This window comes from Hypoxylon trugodes (genome assembly GCF_022578975.1).
Source record: "Hypoxylon trugodes strain CBS 135444 unplaced genomic scaffold F4822scaffold_6, whole genome shotgun sequence".
Taxonomy (NCBI): domain Eukaryota; kingdom Fungi; phylum Ascomycota; class Sordariomycetes; order Xylariales; family Hypoxylaceae; genus Hypoxylon; species Hypoxylon trugodes.
This window is the reverse complement of record NW_026250021.1, coordinates 890,403-906,368: the sequence shown is the minus strand read 5'-3', so window position 1 is coordinate 906,368 and position 15,966 is coordinate 890,403. Positions and strand designations below refer to the sequence as shown.

Genomic DNA, 15,966 nt, shown 5'->3' with positions numbered 1-15,966 from the left:
AAGATCGCATAGTTCTACATACATAGTCCTCTGCATAAGACGAACATACATAAAACATAACGCGATTTCACGAACTAATTTATTTCTTTTTTTTGTGCCGTGTGACCTGTCCCGGGCTGATCTGGTTAGACATTTTTCTTGTCTCGGGTTATCTAACCCCTTTCCCACATTGAAAAATCGTGGTGCGCTCATCCTTCCCTCGTCGTCTTCTGTTCCGGTGCGCGACAAATTGTACCTACCTCAACACCTCGACGCCGATAATCTTACTGGCTACGCACCCATCTAAATAGCCTCATACAACGAATATCGATCATGGCGGGCTTCGATTATTACAAGACTCCTCTTGATTCACGCTATTCCAGCGAGGAAATGAAGAAGTTGTTCAGTCAGAGGAGCAGACATGGTACCTGGCGCCAGCTTTGGCTGTGGCTTGCAGAGGCCGAAAAAGAGCTTGGACTTGAGACGAGTAAGACACCCAACGCCTGTCTATATCCCTGGCCGCATATTCGGGGGCCTACTCCGATGGATAGCTACCTTAGGCCACTGCAACCCCAATGGTTTCTGGAAATCATATTTATTAACTTGTACTATCGCAGTCACGGACGAAGCACTCGAGCAAATGCAGACCCATCTTACCGTGACCGACGAGGACTTCAAGGTCGCAATCGAGGAGGAACACCGCCGTCGCCACGATGTAATGGGTCATGTCCATGCTTACGGCGTTGTCGCACCCGCCGCTGCTGGTATCATCCATGCCGGGGTATGGTCATGTCGCGAATATACACAAGCATATGCTAATACAGCCAATAGGCCACCTCCTGCTACGGTAGCTCGCGACTTACCCCTATTTGATTGTTTCTCGTTATTAATTCCATTGTAGTTACCGATAACACCGAGTTGATTCTCATTCGTGAAGCTATTGACCTTATTCTTCCCAAGATAGCTAAAGTCATTAGGGTAAGTTTTCTATGCTATTGCGTTTTCAAAATGACCTCATATTTTCAAACAATTTAAATATGAATTAAATGCTGATATAATGTAGTACGTGGATGAAAGAGTTGCGGTCACAGTTACATTCGATGTTATGTATCCTTGAAGAGGTGCAACTTCGAAGGGTCAGTGGCGCCCTGGCAGTGGATGCTAACTTCTCATAGCAACCTATCCCAATTTGCGCAAAAATGGCGGGATGAGCCAACCCTAGGCTATACGCATTACCAACCTGTAAGTAACCTTCATGAATCCGCGCGGAGCTATCTGCTTGATGGAATTCGTACATGAAGTGAAGCATTTGGAGGGAGGGGGGTTATTTCCAAAGAAAACTATCGAAATCTCAATGATGTCACGTCATTTAAAATAAAAGGGAGTACTGACATGATCTTGATCGTAGGCGCAAATGATTACTGTCGGTAAGCGGGCTGCTCAATGGATCCAAGACCTTCTCATGGATCTTGAGGATATCGAGCATGTTCGCAATGAACTCCGATTCCGAGGAGGGCAAGGAACCACCGGAACCCAGGCGTCATTCCTTGAGCTGTTTCACGGTGATGAAGCCAAAATCGACCAGCTAAATGTTCTCCTTTGCGAGAAGGCTGGTTTCCCTGGTGTGGGTGGATTTCCAAATACTAGGAGATAAGTAGCTAACTCTGGTTATTATAGTGCTACCCTATTTCTACGCAGACTTATACCCGAAAGGTTGATCTCCGTGTTGGTAGGTAGCTAAACGCCTCCTGAAAATAGGGGAGTCACTGATTACTTTTAGCGAATGCTGTCGCTAGCTTAGGCGCTACTGCGCAGCGTATCACTTCCGATTGTAAGTGCCTACAGGTACCTTGATTGGACCTAGCAATAAGCTGACATTTCACAGTTCGCCACCTTGCCAATTTGAAGGAACTGTTCGTAAAATAGATCTCTAGCTCGTATTAACCTATACTAATACCTATTTTAGGGAAGAGCCATTTGAGAAAGACCAAATTGGAAGTAAGTAGCCTTCTTTTAACACAAATGGGTAGAATAACGCCCATCTCCGGCTCCGCTGGCCCTGGAGGGTCCCCTATTTCCATGATCTACGATCGCTAACGTTAGTGCTCTAGGCTCTGCTATGGCCTATAAGAGGAATCCTATGCGGTATGTGTATCCCTCTTCATGGCTAACATGCCGAAATACCTTCCATATGGATTAATTCGAAATAAAAATATTCCCATTTTACAGATTAAGTAAATACTGACCTCGTTCATCTTAGTTCGGAGCGTATCTGCTCTCTTGGTCGCAAACTAGCGAGCCTCCCAGTCAACTTCTCCAACACCTACTCGTCACAATGGGTAATTAAACCCCCAAGAATATTAATAAGTGCGATTACTAATACAATTGCTTTAGCTAGAGAGATCTTTAGATGATAGCGGTAAGCAGAGCTAGTGCTATAATAAGCACCTGGGCATACAATGCTAACGCAGTTTTACAGCTATTCGCCGCATTGATATCCCTGAAATGGTGAGATTTAACGCCTAAACTAGCCTGGATTTAGGGCAACTGACAATTCATAGTTCCTCCTTGCGGACGCTATACTTCTTGGACTTGATAATGTGACCAACGGCCTGGTCGTTTATCCCAAGCGCATAGACGCGCGTAACAGACAGGAGCTTCCTTTCGTACGTCCATTTCATTACTCTCATATTCACGAGCCCACGGGTTTCTGCGTAACCGCAACTCTAATTATTTAGCACTTACTAATTTGAGACCCACAGATGATTACTGAAGCTATTTTGATGAAAGTAGTTTCTAAGGGAGGTTCTCGACAGGAAGCACATGAGAAAGTCAGAGTACTTTCGCATGAGGCCAGTCATGTCGTTAAGCATGAGGGTATGTTCTTTTTTATCATATCGCCTATTCAATGTCCTATTCTGTTAATATGCGTACCATTGCTAACTCATTTGTAGTACGTCGTCATTCTTCAATCCACTGGCCCTCACTTCCTCCAATATTGTGGATGAAGATTTAGTGTCGGGTTTCTGTGTGGCTAACTTTAATTAGGGCGGCAACAATGACCTCGTCGAGCGTATCAAGAAGGATGAATACTTTAAGGACATCTGGGACGACATTGACGCTATGCTAGACCCCAAGCTTTACACTGGCCGAAGTTCCACAATTGTATGTTGACGCTACTCCTTCCTTGTGAAGTAGTCGCTAACTAGGAAATCCAGGTTGATAGGTACTGTGGCCAAGGGGGAGTCGTTGAGAAGAAGCTGGAGCCATACCGGGATTACATATCTAAGGTCGAGACCGCTCAGCTCAGCCTCTGAACACCGGAGTTATGGCAGGCTGCCGTAAAATCTTTTCTTTTTTATTTGCCGCTAATGATTATGATTTTTTTGATACTTTATATGTAGTAAGGAGTTCGTGGATACGATGGCATGTGCTGCCAGATACGGAGAAAAATGGGTTCTATATGGTAAAGAGGTGTAGAGAGAGCAATCGTTCACGGATCAAGAGAAAATACGAATGTCACTTTCTGAGGAGTCCGACCGTCAAATTCCTATTATGAGTATTGTTATCTGGTATCTGATCTAAAGGTCAAAAACAGACTTCGACGTACCGCCCATTTCAAACCTCTACACCAACAATATTTCCCGCCGGCGGAGTGCCGGAAGCGGAATGGATACCTTCCATTCATATACACCCATCCAATACCATTTCTCCTTACAATTAGAACCGATTATCGCAACTAAAACGCCGTCTGAATCACTGCGGTATTGAATGGCTGCGTCTGCTAAAGGGGCCTCCCCTGGTTGGATTAGAGCGCCCCAGCGATAGCTTTCTAGATATTGTGCAGCAATACGCTGAAGCTCACGATCGACACGAAACCGCTCGTATTTTAAATCCCGTGCTGTATTATTTAGTATACGTCGTAGTCGTAAGTCTGTTTTAAATTCAGCAACAAGCCACTTCGCACGGAATCCTTCAGGTTTAACGAAACCGTAGGTACTTTTCGAGCCGTCATCTGCAAAGAATTTCCTTGCTTCCCCGTTAGTATCATCGCCAGGCATATCTGGACGTCGAGGCGCCCAGCCGAACCCTCCATTGGCTTCGACCTCATACCCAATTCGAGGGTGACTAGACATTAGAAAACCGGTGGGGATTATGCGATTTACCATACTTCTCCAAAGATCAATAGCGGTTTCTTTGACATCGTCGCCGCAGAGTAAACTCCAGATTATTACTTCGTCGTTTTCGCGGGAGGCATGCCGATGGCTTAGAAGACAAGATGCTTCGTGGATGGATACAAACCCGCGAGCGCGGTTGGTCATTGCGGCACTTGGAGTGCCTCCTACGGGGAGAGTTCGGGCTGGCATTAAATGCTGCGCTGTTGAGAGGAGAGTCGCGATAGCTATATCACCCCTTTCAGCGACGTCGTTGATTACTTCCCGCAGGGGCACGACTTGGTCGTCTTTACATAGGAGGTGCACATTGTTTCGGCCACGATTCGCTTCTAGGAATGTCTAGGCTCTTACGTTCTAATCGCAGACTAGGAGTACGGAGAGCAAGGATTCGTATAATTCGGTTGAGGGATTGCTCACATCGATGAGCATGAGGTCTCGGTCGCAGACTAGGGTTAATTTGCTGGTGGCGAAGACGCTGTTCATGTGTTGGATGGCTTCTCTTCGTAGTTGATGGTCTTGCGGTATGCAGGGTGTGTCCATCCAATATGAATCACATCCGAATTGACGCGCGATTTCGATGTAGCGCTCGTGAAGGCAGCTGTTCATTCCGGTACCGTGGTTTTCGGGTCGGCCTCCTTGGCCGTGGCTCCATACGTGGCTAACTGTCATCGTTGAGCTGGAAGCTGTACGGTAGTCGAGTTGCTCGTGATCGCCATCTTCGATTGTGACTGCTCGGGCGCCGGTTTGACCCCTGTATGACTGCTCATTCCAAAAGAGCCTTTTACACCCCCCAGATCCGCTACATGAACTTGAATGTGCTGATTGGTCTTCAATTTTCATGCCCTTGAATCGCGTGCAGCTTTCTGGTGAGGTTCCTTCGCATTGTAATCTGTCACCTCCTGTGGACACGATACACCGCGGAGGTAAAATGCCGAGAGTCTCTTCGTAACGCTCAATAAAAGCCCTGAAATCCAATCCCACCGCCGCGCGATCCGAGTTCAGGAGCTTGAAAGCCCATTTACACATATATCCCGGCACATCGGGCCTGTTCGAGCCAACTCTCAATTCCCTCTGAATCGCAGGCACAATGTCTACTGCGAGAAATTCATTCTGCTCATGATCATAGCCTAATTTAATCTGATGATTCAAACCGTCAGAGAAATGCAGCATCAAGGCTCTCTGCCATGATGTCCATAAGAAAGCTTGTAGGACCAAAACGTAGGGTCGCCTGACTGAAGATAATTCAAGCGCTGCGCTGAGAAGACTCGAGATGGTGTTGATGTAGAAGGCGAAAATGCCGCTCCACTGAGCGTCGGCGATTTCTATTCGAAGCGCGATGCGGATTATATTTTTGTCCACGTATCTGACCACTTTGAGATTATCCCAGGTTTTATGTGCCTGGTTTACGAAATATTCATCGTCTAATTTGGAGATGCTTTCTTGGGTCCAGCGATTACCTAACGAAGGGGGGACCTCAGGGAGCCTAGCCAATTTATGACAAGCCCCGTCGATAGTAGCGTCAATATCGCGAGGCTGGAAATGGCATTCGAGGAGTTTGCTATATGCAGTATCAAGCTGCTCAAGGTGGTTGGCGGGGGTTGCTTTTGAGATAATATCACAATATTCTCGGTATCGTTTTGAAGCTGCTTCAAGTTGAACTTTTTTAATATCGCCAAGTTGGAAACGTGTGTTGATTTTGGAGTGCTCAACGTACAATTCTATCGGAAGGCTGGTGTCGTTACTGTTTGGATTAGGCGGAATGTAACGGGCTTCGTTTAGTATCTGTGCTACCCTGTCTCGTGTGTATGTTATCTCGCTCGGTTGTAAGTGATTCGGCATGGCTATGGGCAGTTAGCTAATATGTATAAAGTGTATAGCGAGTCGTTGGAAGTGAATGTATTTATGCGAAAAGAGGGAGTGAATGCCGGTGAACTTGAAAAGAAGGCTTACATAAGCAAATGTTTGATGCCAGCGCATCTTCCTATCAAGTCTTAGCATTGGCTGAAAAAGTTCTATACCGAGCCTATAAAGATCTGGATGTTCCGTAATATGCAGGGATTTGGAGATTAATTATCCATCTCTTCCCTGAATTGACTCTTCAAAGGGGTTTCTTTCAGCTATGATGTGTTAATCTTGTCAACACCCCTTGATGTTCCGCTGGTGGAGACTGACTACCGCCTAAATCTATGCTCGGTATACTGGGTTGGGTTCCAGATCACGTACCAGTGGCTTTTGATCCCCGGATTATTCCAGCAAGATTTCTTTTTCCTCGAAGTACGGCAAGGTGGTATCATCTCCCCAGTCAATTACCCCCAGCCATGTCCACGTCCCTTCGCTGGAGGTCATACGGATTCTCCCACATACCGCAAGTAGGAGTCCTTTAGTAATGCTTCTATAACCTCCATAGATGTTCGCATAAGATTCTTCAAAGCCTTCTACTTCCCCTTGTGCACCTACTCGCTGCAAGGGGTGAAGTAGTATACCGTCGTAACAGCCTTCAAAGTACTCTCCTAACTTATCTGGTATCGGCTCATTGTCCATGGGTTTTCCTGAGCTATGGATACCACGATATGACGAAGCGGTTTTGTTCTTGAAGCGAATACTTGCGACTCCCCAATTAGCACGGAGATATTTTATCTCGAACCCCTTAATCTCGATCGTACCAACTCGTGACTGACTACCGTCGTAAGGAGGGTATAGTATAGATATAGGGGATTTTTCATTGGCTGCAAGATATGGGCCTGGCTGCTTAGGTGCCCATGATGGGTTTCGGGGATAACTTTTTGGAGGGAGCCTCTGTACGCTTGAGAGCAAATGACCAGTATAAACAACTTGATCGAGGCGCGTCCCATCTTTCCCTCTAGTCCATAGATCCTCGGCATTTCCGCGTACAGGGTCGTCGACAAGAAGACTCCATATGATTACATCATCCCCGGGGCGGGAAGCGAACCTTTGGCCCAAGAGCGAAGCGGCTTCAGAAACCGTGATAAAACCGCGCCCCATACGTCCTGCGGTGAGCTGAGCATCGTGAGAACTATCAAATGTAGAGCTTTGGAATGGAAGCTCTCGACTTGAAGTTTTGAATTTAATCCAGTGGTAGACTCCTGGAGCTGGGAACAAATGGTGGTTCGTCAGGAGAAGTATTGATATGCTTATATCCCCATGGTATGTCACGTTGCGGAGTATATCTGTTAATGAAATCAGTCTGTTGTCACCACTTGACTTACATAGAAGTTGGATGTTTTTTCTGCCACGCAAGGCCTCTAGTAGCGTCCAAGCCCTCACATTCCAATCACAAACAAGGACTATGGTAAGGATGGATTCCATAAGAGCCACACTAGCGTCGGAAGTATCGCTCTCATCTTGTATGATTGAGATGTCAATATCCATTACATCCCGGTCGCATAGTATTGTTGCGTGGCTAGTTGAGAAGACCTGGTTAATGGTTAGGATAGCTTCTCGACGTAGAATATGGTCGCAGGGGATGCCTACAAGAGAAGCATTAGCTGACTTCATTTAAGAAGCGATACTAAAACCCTTATCACTAACAGGCAGCATCAATCCAATAACTAGTACAATTGAATTTCTTTGCGATATTGCAGTACCTTTGATGGAGACATTGATTCAATCCATCTTCCGGTCTACCTCCTTGACCATGACTCCACACATGGGAAATCGCTAAGGTTGCTGTATCGGCTGCCTGATAACGTAATTGATCAGACGTGCTACTGATCGATACAGCGCGTGCCCCGGACACCGTCAGATAGGATGACTTGTCCCATTTAATTCGATTGCATGCCTGTCGATCCGTACAGGAGAGATCGTGTTGGCTTTGGTCTACAACTTTGGCTCCTCTGATTCTCTTGCAATCGTCGGGTCCTAGTCCGGAGCATGCCTTGTTACCAATGCATCTTCCTGATCTCTCGCCAAATACGCCAGTAAACCTCTGATGGAAATGCCGAAGATCGAGTAGAAACGTTGACCTGCTTCGATGTAGAATCTGATATGCCAGGCTACACATGTATTGTGACTTAATTGTTTGAAGCGAGTCTAAAAGGAGGTACGATCCCCTATTTGGACTGAGTCCAAGTTCTCCGAAACCAGTGTAGTCAAATCCCGTCTCCAGACTATCTTGAAGAACTCTCCTTTTACGTGTCAGTAGATATTCGGTTCATGTACCAGAGAGCTCTTCACCAATAATGCAAGGCGAGACAGCGGTGCCAGGTACTCCACAAATAGGTAATAAGGATAAACCAACGCCACGTATTATTATATTTCGCAGGGCCTTTTTCAAACTCGTGGAAGGCTCCGTCAATTAGGTCTGAGAGGAAATCTAGAAATTGCCTAAAGTTATGAGATTCCAGATTTTTGGTGTCGGCATCAGAACTCCTGTTATATGTTAGGGATATAGAAATGCCCATACGGATGACTCCGCCCGATAGCTTCTGAACTGTAGGGAGATCTTCCCAGGAGTACGAATTTGCGTTAATTTGGAGCCAGCTCCCCGCTATTGAGTCCTCTGTTAGTAATATATGGTTGGGTAGCGGGGGTGGCATAGATGGTAAACGTGATAGTAAATCCACTGTGAGATTGGTGACGGCGTCCCTGTCCGTTTCAGCTCCAGGTGCTATGAACTTCGTTATTATAGCGTTGTGAGTAAATGTACGGTCCAACTCAGTCCACGAATAGTCGGAGCCAGTACGTCTGTAGAGATTTCTAAGCATCATCCATCGTGATCGTTTGAGAGGCTCCGATAGGTGTACTCCGGGAAATATGACGCGCCTGATAGGAATTGATGCTTTTGCCTGTGTATTAGCACGTTCTTTAGCTAATCGTCCATCTATATCGATCTTTGCAATATCTTGAGGCCTAAATTCGCTAACGACGTGAGCGTCTATATCATTTTCATCGGAGCATTCTCTCCAGACTTCTAATATCCGCTTCGCAAGTGTATGCTTAGGCCATTGCTCCTTGGAACACATAATGAATAGCTGGATAATTAATCGCTTATCGAATTATCGGAAGTTACAGTTCCATTGCCAATGGAACTTTTTTATCGAACGAATAGTCTACCAAGGGCTTCGTTTGATATATGTTAACCACCTGGGTGGTGACTTAAGGAGGGAAAAAGATAGGTAGAATGGGCGAACCCCGCCAAAACTTTGAAGGTATTATAGCTCCTTGCCTACGGTGCACAGAGCGTTAAATCCACTAAAATTACAGTCAGCTTTAGCGAGCTATCAACTATCCTACCCCCTGTACCTAAGTATTTTCAAGGACGAAAGTCATTAAATGCACTTAGTCATCAGCAAATTTCCAGGGCCCTATGTGTCTAGAATTATAGCGTGCTACTCCCTATAGTTAAAGGTTGTGACCTGGAACGAACAGACTAGGTGAATAGGTTAGAGTTGAATAGAGGTTTAGGTTCATCGAGTAACCTCTACTAGCACAGGTTCCACCAAAATTCACCTGTACCCTGACGGGCACAGCGCTTTAATTAATAAAAGAGGCAGAATTAACTAACTACTTTAAAAATATATATATTTCTGGAATAAAAACTTATACCATACTAATAAGCATTTCTTAGCATTGTATCTTTTTATATTTCTGGGGCAAATTAGGTGCAAAAATACATTTGTTAATTACTGGCAAAAATGCTAATTGAAGCGCTATACCCATCAGGACACAAGTGAACTTTGATAGAACCTATGCTAGTATTTACACTTCTCTCTCTCTTTAATGTCTCGTTAGTATAAACTAATAACTGACTGAATTAGTTAACTAGGACAACTGTATTAGTCTTTATATACCGTGTTCACGTTAATCACCAATCGTATCTTAGGGCTGTAGAGGATCCGACACGAATAGCATCACTTGATAAGTTTTAGGTCATAAATATCTCCGTCAATCTTGAAGCAGAAATTCGCCTCGGGACCGAGATGGTTGGGCAGTGGGGGTGGCGTATATGATAAGTGCGTCACCTAGCACCCTGGACTAGGTGCTTAGGCGGCTAGGTACATGATAGATCCACTTCTGACGGGGATGAGTGCCTTATAATTATAGGGAACATGGTGCTAAGCCTTACTGTAGTCTCGATAGCTATAGCGTGATTTCTTGAAGAAGATAGTGACTTGATGAACCAATCATATGTAACCTAAACCGTTTATATTAGCTGACTAATTACCATATCCATCAGTAATCGCTCTTCTCATGGGCCTTGGCCCTTCTCTACTTAGTGCTAAACTCCTTATAACTACAGCGCACCCTGGCCCCCCAATCTGCCTTGGCTTCCTTCAAACAGACCAGGGTCCTGGGGTTCAGCTCTCCAGATGATCTGACGCCAAGGGTGAGGCAGAGCGCGTAATCTATAATCTTAGAGAACCATCACTTATTCGATACTACTAAATCCAAAATATGAAAGAAATGATTGGTTACCTCCTAACTTATTATTTCACTCCCTCTCGGGCTGTGGTTGCGGAAATGCCTCCTGTATTAGGCACCCCTTGTCATGCAAGAGGTGGCGTCAAGATGTTGATATATGACTGTCCCTACCCCGACGCCTGAGTGACTTTTCATCTCTGTTAGCTCCTGCTTGGACGCTATCATCTAACACGATATGGCGTCGGCTCAGGTGGCCATTACGGAAACCGAGCAAGGCCTCAAGGTTTTGTCTCTAGGTAAACTTCTAATATTCTGTTAATATTCTATTGATACCCTTAGCTAACGCTTCGGTACCGTAGATGGAGGAGGTGTGAGGGGAATGTCGAGCCTATACATTCTACGTCACTTAATGAAACGCTTGCAACCCAAGGACACGCCAAAACCATGCGATTACTTCGACATCATCGCGGGGACAAGCACAGGAGGGTAAGACGAATGATATTGAGTATTTCGCATGATTCACTAGACTAACTGCTATAATAGTCTCATTGCGATTATGTTAGGTCGTTTGCGAATGAGCGTTCAGGATTGTATTGATGCATATGGGAAACTTTCCGAGAGAGTTTTCAAACCGAGAAAGCGGTCGTTTAATGTAGTGGGTAAGGGAAAGGATTTATGGTCTCTTAGCGGCGCATTTGACGCCGATGAACTTGCCCAAGCGATACGTGAAGTTGTTGTTCAAGCAGGTGAGGATGGTAACGCTAAGCTCCTTGAAGCCGATCCGGGCTGTAAAGTGTGAGTATTTTTATTGGCGGGGGTCTTTTTACAGCGCTAACAGGCGATCAATAGCTTCGTATGCGCTATGAGAGCTGAAATCACCAAACCTGTCAGGCTCCGAAGTTATGAAACACCAACTACAGTTCAGGAAGTTGATTGTACGATTGTTGAAGCCGCAAGAGCGACTTCTGCTGCGTCTTCGTTTTTCAAACCCATTGTAATAGACGGGCAAACATTTACCGATGGCGCTACGGGTTACAACAACCCCGTGGAAGAAGTTTTCGATGAAGTCAATCAGATTTGGCCGGGGGGCAATCGGCCTATCGGGCTATTTTTGAGTATAGGGACCGGAACGCCTGCACTGAGGTCATTTGGCAAGAATCTCAAGAGCCTGATAGAGACACTAGCCAAGATCGCAACAGAAACGGAAGACACAGCTAAGAGGTTTCAAGAAGCTATGCGGGAGAGGGGTTTGAGTAAAGCATACTTCCGTTTCAATGCCCAGGGTCTAGAAAGAGTAGGACTTGAGGATCATAAAAGTTTTGGTCTGATTATCGCTGCGACAAATAACTACCTCAATGAAGTTGAAACACGGCAGAAGCTGAATGCTTTTGTCGCGTCGGATCGCTGTATGTAATTTCAAGGACGACGATATGCTTAATTGTTACGATACTAATAACGGCGGAAGCTTTCTTGAGCCTTTCCCAACGGCACTTTTATCTAGAGTCTCTGCGTTCATACGATGTGGGAAGTGAGCTGTCGGAAGTAAGCGAGCCTGTGTCAAACACCTTTGAATGGGTTTTAGAGGCCGACGAATTTCTTTCGTGGGCACGAGATACCGAACATCCCATCATGCTTATAAGAGGCAAACCAGGTTGCGGGAAAAGCGTGCTTCTGGCCTTCTTAAAGCGAACGATGCCCACGAATACGACTGCCTTCTTCGCTTGTAAGCAGACCGAAGATATTCGCCGAACACCGGAAATGATTCTATCATGCTTACTTCGACAAATCCTAATGGAACAGCCAAACCTGTTCCGATACGTGGTTCCCTTGAGCGCAGGCTCCGAGTCTTGGACCTACCGACAACTAATGGGGTCATTCGAGGCCGTACTCACCTCGCCCGACAATAAAGGAATCACCTGTATGATTGATGCTCTTGACGAGTGTCACGAAGTTTCCCGGAGACAATTTATCAAAGACGTTTCCCGCATTTCAGAGATCATCAAGCGCCAGAACGCTGGGTACTCGAGGATCATCATAACTTCCCGACACTATGCCGATATTACATTTCCATCCTCAGTTACCATCGACCTGGACACAGCACCACCCATGCTTGAAGATGTACGTCGATTTATCCACTTCAAGGTCAATGAACTTGTTCAGGAACGCCCCCACTACGCAGATGATATACTCAACATCCGCGAAACCCTATCTGAAAAAGCAGGCGGCATGTACAGGCTTGTAGAACTGATTGTGCAAGACCTTCTATATGCGACCGATTCTTCCCCATCTGCTGTGAGGCGAATATTGGAGTCTGTACCACAGGACATTGGAGAAATGTATGATCGAATATGGGGCCGGATCGGTGCAGTCGATTTACCACGGGCTAGAAGGATCTTCGCATGGATCTTACTCTCCCTTGGTCCATTGAATAGGGAAGCTATGAGCCTTGCTATTGCGATATCTTCAGCTCCACAGGGGAGCAATTATCGATTGAATGTGCCAGTCGACGTGGAAGGCGATCTCCGAGGGTTATTCGGACCACTCATTCGAATAGGCGCGTCTATCGAGGTCTCGCATCAGTCCGTCAGGGACCACTTCCTGATCAATAGGTCGGGTTTTAGTTTATACGACGCTTTCACTACTGGGTTCAAGGAAGACAATCAAAGTAATCGCTTCCGATACCAAGAAGAACAAGGGCAGATCGCTCTAGCTTGCCTTCGATATCTTAACGCACTTGACCCCGATACGATACCGAACGCGCCGGAACCGTTTCTCGACTATGCACTGGAACATTTTGCGAGACACGTATTGGAAGCAAACCACCACGATGAAGGTCTTGACAGAGAAATATTGCTATTTTTCCAAAAAGGGGTCTGGCAAGGCTGGTGGTACCAATCCCGGCCCCGTGAATACGTTTTCTCTCCCGATACACCCATGCCATCAATCGACGATTTGCTATCTTTCGCGTGTTACTATGGAAGGCCTCAAATTGTTCGAAAAATCCGGTTATCAGAGGATTCCTATAAGTCTTTTACTCCTTTGCTAGGTATCTGTCCGAAGGTGGCAGTGAGAGCGGTATACTTAGCAATGATTGGGCGAAACGAGGAATGTGTCGCGGAATCAATTCTCATCATGGACAGAATCATGTTGACGCCAAGCACACCACTCAAATTTGAGTCATTTATTCTCGAGGATCAACACGAGACAGACGACTACTCTACCTGTAGTTGTGCTCCAGATGAATTTGGGGATCGATCGTCAAAATTCCAAATTGCAGTATACCGTCGTGTCGCAGAAGCCTTCCACCGTATCCAAGCGCCAGAGCAAATCCTCCAACGGTCGGAAGAAAATACCGAAGCCTTACAAAGTCGTATACTCGGTGCGTATCGAAAGTTGGCGACTCAAGAACCTTCGGGTACATATGACTCCATACTTCTGGAGAACACCGATTGGACATATAACCTCGCCTTCTTACTCAGCCTTTATATGACTTGGACCTATGGTGCAGGTTCAGTAGACTTGATATCACCTAACGGCGCGGCTCTCCCTGAAGCTGTCAAGTCAAACCGTATCCAGGCAGTCGAAATATTACTTCACGAAGGTGTCAAGATAGGAGAAATATCGGACGGGAATGGTGCTAATCTGCTCCATTTAGCTGCAGAAACAGGCAATTATGAATTGGTAAAAATAATACTTGCACAGAAAGCAATTAATATCAATTCTGTCGATGGAAGGGGGCTCACGCCTCTACACTACGCCTGTTCGCTATACCCTCTTTGGGATTTTTGCATACTCCTCACCGAAAGACCGCGCTCAATCTCAAGGAGAAGAATTGTTAAGATCCTTCTAGAGTCAGGCGCTAATCGTGTCGCGAGAGATCACCTTGGCAATACACCATTGCAGACCCTGTCTCGAGTCTACACCCCAGAATGGGTTGACATTCCGAAGGGGTCCAGCCTAAATTGGCGTGAGAACGACCTGGGCGCTACTATACAACTACTAATGGAGGACCCTTCTGACATATTGGAATGGGACAGCCACGGCGTGACGCCATTACATTATGCTGCATATCTCTGGCCTCTCAGCGCAGTAGAACAAATTCTAGAATTTTTGAAAACATTTTTCATCTCAGGAAATCTCGTGGATCATTTGGGGTGCACACCTCTACACTACGCCGCATTCCGAGGTTTTGACGAGCCTGAAAAGATTGTCGATGTATTATGTGCAGCCCGTGTAGATCCACGGATCCAACAGATTGCCGGAGAAACCGCCCGATCAGTAGCTCAAAGTTATGGACGATTACGCACTGCCGAGGCGATCGAAAACCAAGAGAAGAATTTCGAAGAGAGAGCAAAAAGGGTCTTTCAAAGAACTCTAAGCGGATCAAGATTTCCAGATATAACCGAGGTGGTAGAACGAATTGCTCATTCACATGCTCAAAAATCATTCAGAAGCTCTAATTTCTTACAAACGGTCTATACCATCCCGATCCCACAACGAAAGCCATCGCCCGCGATGGCTTCACTGGCCCCGCGGCTTTTCCTTGGACCGTCGTTACACGATACAGACTATCCCAGTCTACAAGTGAGTCAATCGTTCTATCCCCTATTCGACGTTCTCGTCTAACTTCAGTAGCTTCACAACCAAGTGTATCGCGTCCAACAATTTCTCACATTATCGCGACCGGAACAGCAAGCCGAAGAAATGCATCTTCCTAAGAGACTATTGGACATGCTCATATTTCGGTTCTACAATCTTCATACGATAGAACCTTTCGGAAGAATTGATAAAACTCTACTTATGCGACCGCTCACAACTGGCCAAATCAAAGAAAAGTTGGGAATCACGTTTGGTGATCTAAGTCAGATGAGCGAACATGATGTTAACTTCTACGCGCCACGAAGAACAGACTCCGCAGATATTAATCAAAACGAGTTTTCTCAAGAATACGAAGGACACGATGATAACAACGACGATTACGACGAAGAGTACGAATATGAGGACGGCGATGAATACGAGGAAGATGATGACGAATGGGAGGACGATAACAGTGAGTGGGAGGAGGAAGAGGAAATCGAGGACGCTGGCAGCGAGTATTATCCCGATGATGAAGACTATTATTATTATTCATCCGAACCCCCCTATCCCGAAATCTCGGAATTCAACCAGGCACTGTTGTTCTTCCTATCCATATCTACTTTACTTGCTGGCATTATCCAGCTCCTTTGCCCATACTTCCCCCTACATGTAGGTACCTACGATACATCCTGGAGATCGGTATTACACCCACGACAACTTTGGTATTATGATGGGGACCTATACGATACGATGGTGGCCTTGGATTCCTTTCGAGATGAGATGCTAAGGCTTGCACAGGCTAAACACCAAAATAATCAGTTTATTTTGAATAATTATATATAGTGTATAAAAA

At 45.8% G+C, this 15,966-nt stretch overlaps 6 protein-coding genes across 6 annotated transcripts; 2 read left to right on the top strand and 4 right to left on the bottom strand.

Annotated features, from left to right (window-relative positions):
- Positions 1–312: 312 nt before the first annotated feature.
- F4822DRAFT_430138 (adenylosuccinate lyase) lies at positions 313–3,296 on the top strand (the record flags this gene model as incomplete). Its single annotated transcript, XM_051461230.1, has 20 exons — positions 313–466; positions 597–760; positions 811–826; positions 881–957; positions 1,043–1,086; positions 1,155–1,221; positions 1,388–1,603; positions 1,657–1,708; positions 1,760–1,810; positions 1,865–1,892; positions 1,946–1,977; positions 2,091–2,124; positions 2,240–2,318; positions 2,374–2,398; positions 2,459–2,487; positions 2,541–2,645; positions 2,742–2,860; positions 2,934–2,979; positions 3,028–3,144; positions 3,198–3,296. 20 exons carry the CDS (start codon positions 313–315, stop codon positions 3,294–3,296), a joined length of 1,554 nt encoding a protein of 517 aa, XP_051313166.1.
- A 275-nt stretch (positions 3,297–3,571) lies between these two features.
- Positions 3,572–4,918, bottom strand: F4822DRAFT_280692 (uncharacterized protein). The gene has a single exon (XM_051454875.1). It carries the CDS (start codon positions 4,344–4,346, stop codon positions 3,606–3,608), a length of 741 nt encoding a protein of 246 aa, XP_051313165.1. The 5' UTR covers positions 4,347–4,918; the 3' UTR covers positions 3,572–3,605.
- Positions 4,428–6,222, bottom strand: F4822DRAFT_280754 (uncharacterized protein). Its single transcript, XM_051454876.1, has 2 exons — positions 6,105–6,222; positions 4,428–5,995 (listed from the first exon to the last, which is right to left on the bottom strand). The coding sequence occupies exon 2, from the start codon at positions 5,991–5,993 to the stop codon at positions 4,509–4,511; it is 1,485 nt and encodes a 494-aa protein (XP_051313164.1). The 5' UTR covers positions 5,994–5,995; positions 6,105–6,222; the 3' UTR covers positions 4,428–4,508.
- Positions 6,000–8,493, bottom strand: F4822DRAFT_406297 (uncharacterized protein). Its single transcript, XM_051458388.1, has 4 exons — positions 8,349–8,493; positions 7,704–8,296; positions 6,378–7,642; positions 6,000–6,271 (listed from the first exon to the last, which is right to left on the bottom strand). The coding sequence occupies exons 2-3, from the start codon at positions 8,173–8,175 to the stop codon at positions 6,399–6,401; spliced, it is 1,716 nt and encodes a 571-aa protein (XP_051313163.1). The 5' UTR covers positions 8,176–8,296; positions 8,349–8,493; the 3' UTR covers positions 6,000–6,271; positions 6,378–6,398.
- Positions 7,985–9,270, bottom strand: F4822DRAFT_280763 (uncharacterized protein). The gene is made up of 2 exons (XM_051454877.1): positions 8,349–9,270; positions 7,985–8,296 (listed from the first exon to the last, which is right to left on the bottom strand). Coding segments are annotated over exons 1-2 (789 nt in total). The 5' UTR covers positions 9,137–9,270; the 3' UTR covers positions 7,985–8,295.
- Positions 9,271–10,442: 1,172 nt separating this feature from the next.
- On the top strand, positions 10,443–15,962 carry F4822DRAFT_406280 (uncharacterized protein). The gene is made up of 6 exons (XM_051458387.1): positions 10,443–10,831; positions 10,895–11,021; positions 11,079–11,330; positions 11,385–11,941; positions 12,001–15,119; positions 15,171–15,962. The coding sequence occupies exons 1-6, from the start codon at positions 10,771–10,773 to the stop codon at positions 15,954–15,956; spliced, it is 4,902 nt and encodes a 1,633-aa protein (XP_051313161.1). The 5' UTR covers positions 10,443–10,770; the 3' UTR covers positions 15,957–15,962.
- The last annotated feature ends 4 nt before the right edge of the window (positions 15,963–15,966 follow it).

Bases quoted from the DNA above. Each gene is read 5' to 3' on its own strand.
- F4822DRAFT_280692 (XM_051454875.1), bottom strand. From the start codon at position 4,346: ATGCCAGCCCGAACTCTCCCCGTAGGAGGCACTCCAAGTGCCGCAATG.
- F4822DRAFT_280754 (XM_051454876.1), bottom strand. From the start codon at position 5,993: ATGCCGAATCACTTACAACCGAGCGAGATAACATACACACGAGACAGG.
- F4822DRAFT_406297 (XM_051458388.1), bottom strand. From the start codon at position 8,175: ATGTGTAGCCTGGCATATCAGATTCTACATCGAAGCAGGTCAACGTTT. The intron at 7,643-7,703 runs GTTAGTGATAAG...CTTCTCTTGTAG, and splicing joins TTATTGGATTGATGCTGCCT to GCATCCCCTGCGACCATATT.
- F4822DRAFT_280763 (XM_051454877.1), bottom strand. From the start codon at position 9,136: ATGTGTTCCAAGGAGCAATGGCCTAAGCATACACTTGCGAAGCGGATA.
- F4822DRAFT_406280 (XM_051458387.1), top strand. From the start codon at position 10,771: ATGGCGTCGGCTCAGGTGGCCATTACGGAAACCGAGCAAGGCCTCAAG. The intron at 11,022-11,078 runs GTAAGACGAATG...CTGCTATAATAG, and splicing joins GCGGGGACAAGCACAGGAGG to TCTCATTGCGATTATGTTAG. The intron at 15,120-15,170 runs GTGAGTCAATCG...TAACTTCAGTAG, and splicing joins CAGACTATCCCAGTCTACAA to CTTCACAACCAAGTGTATCG.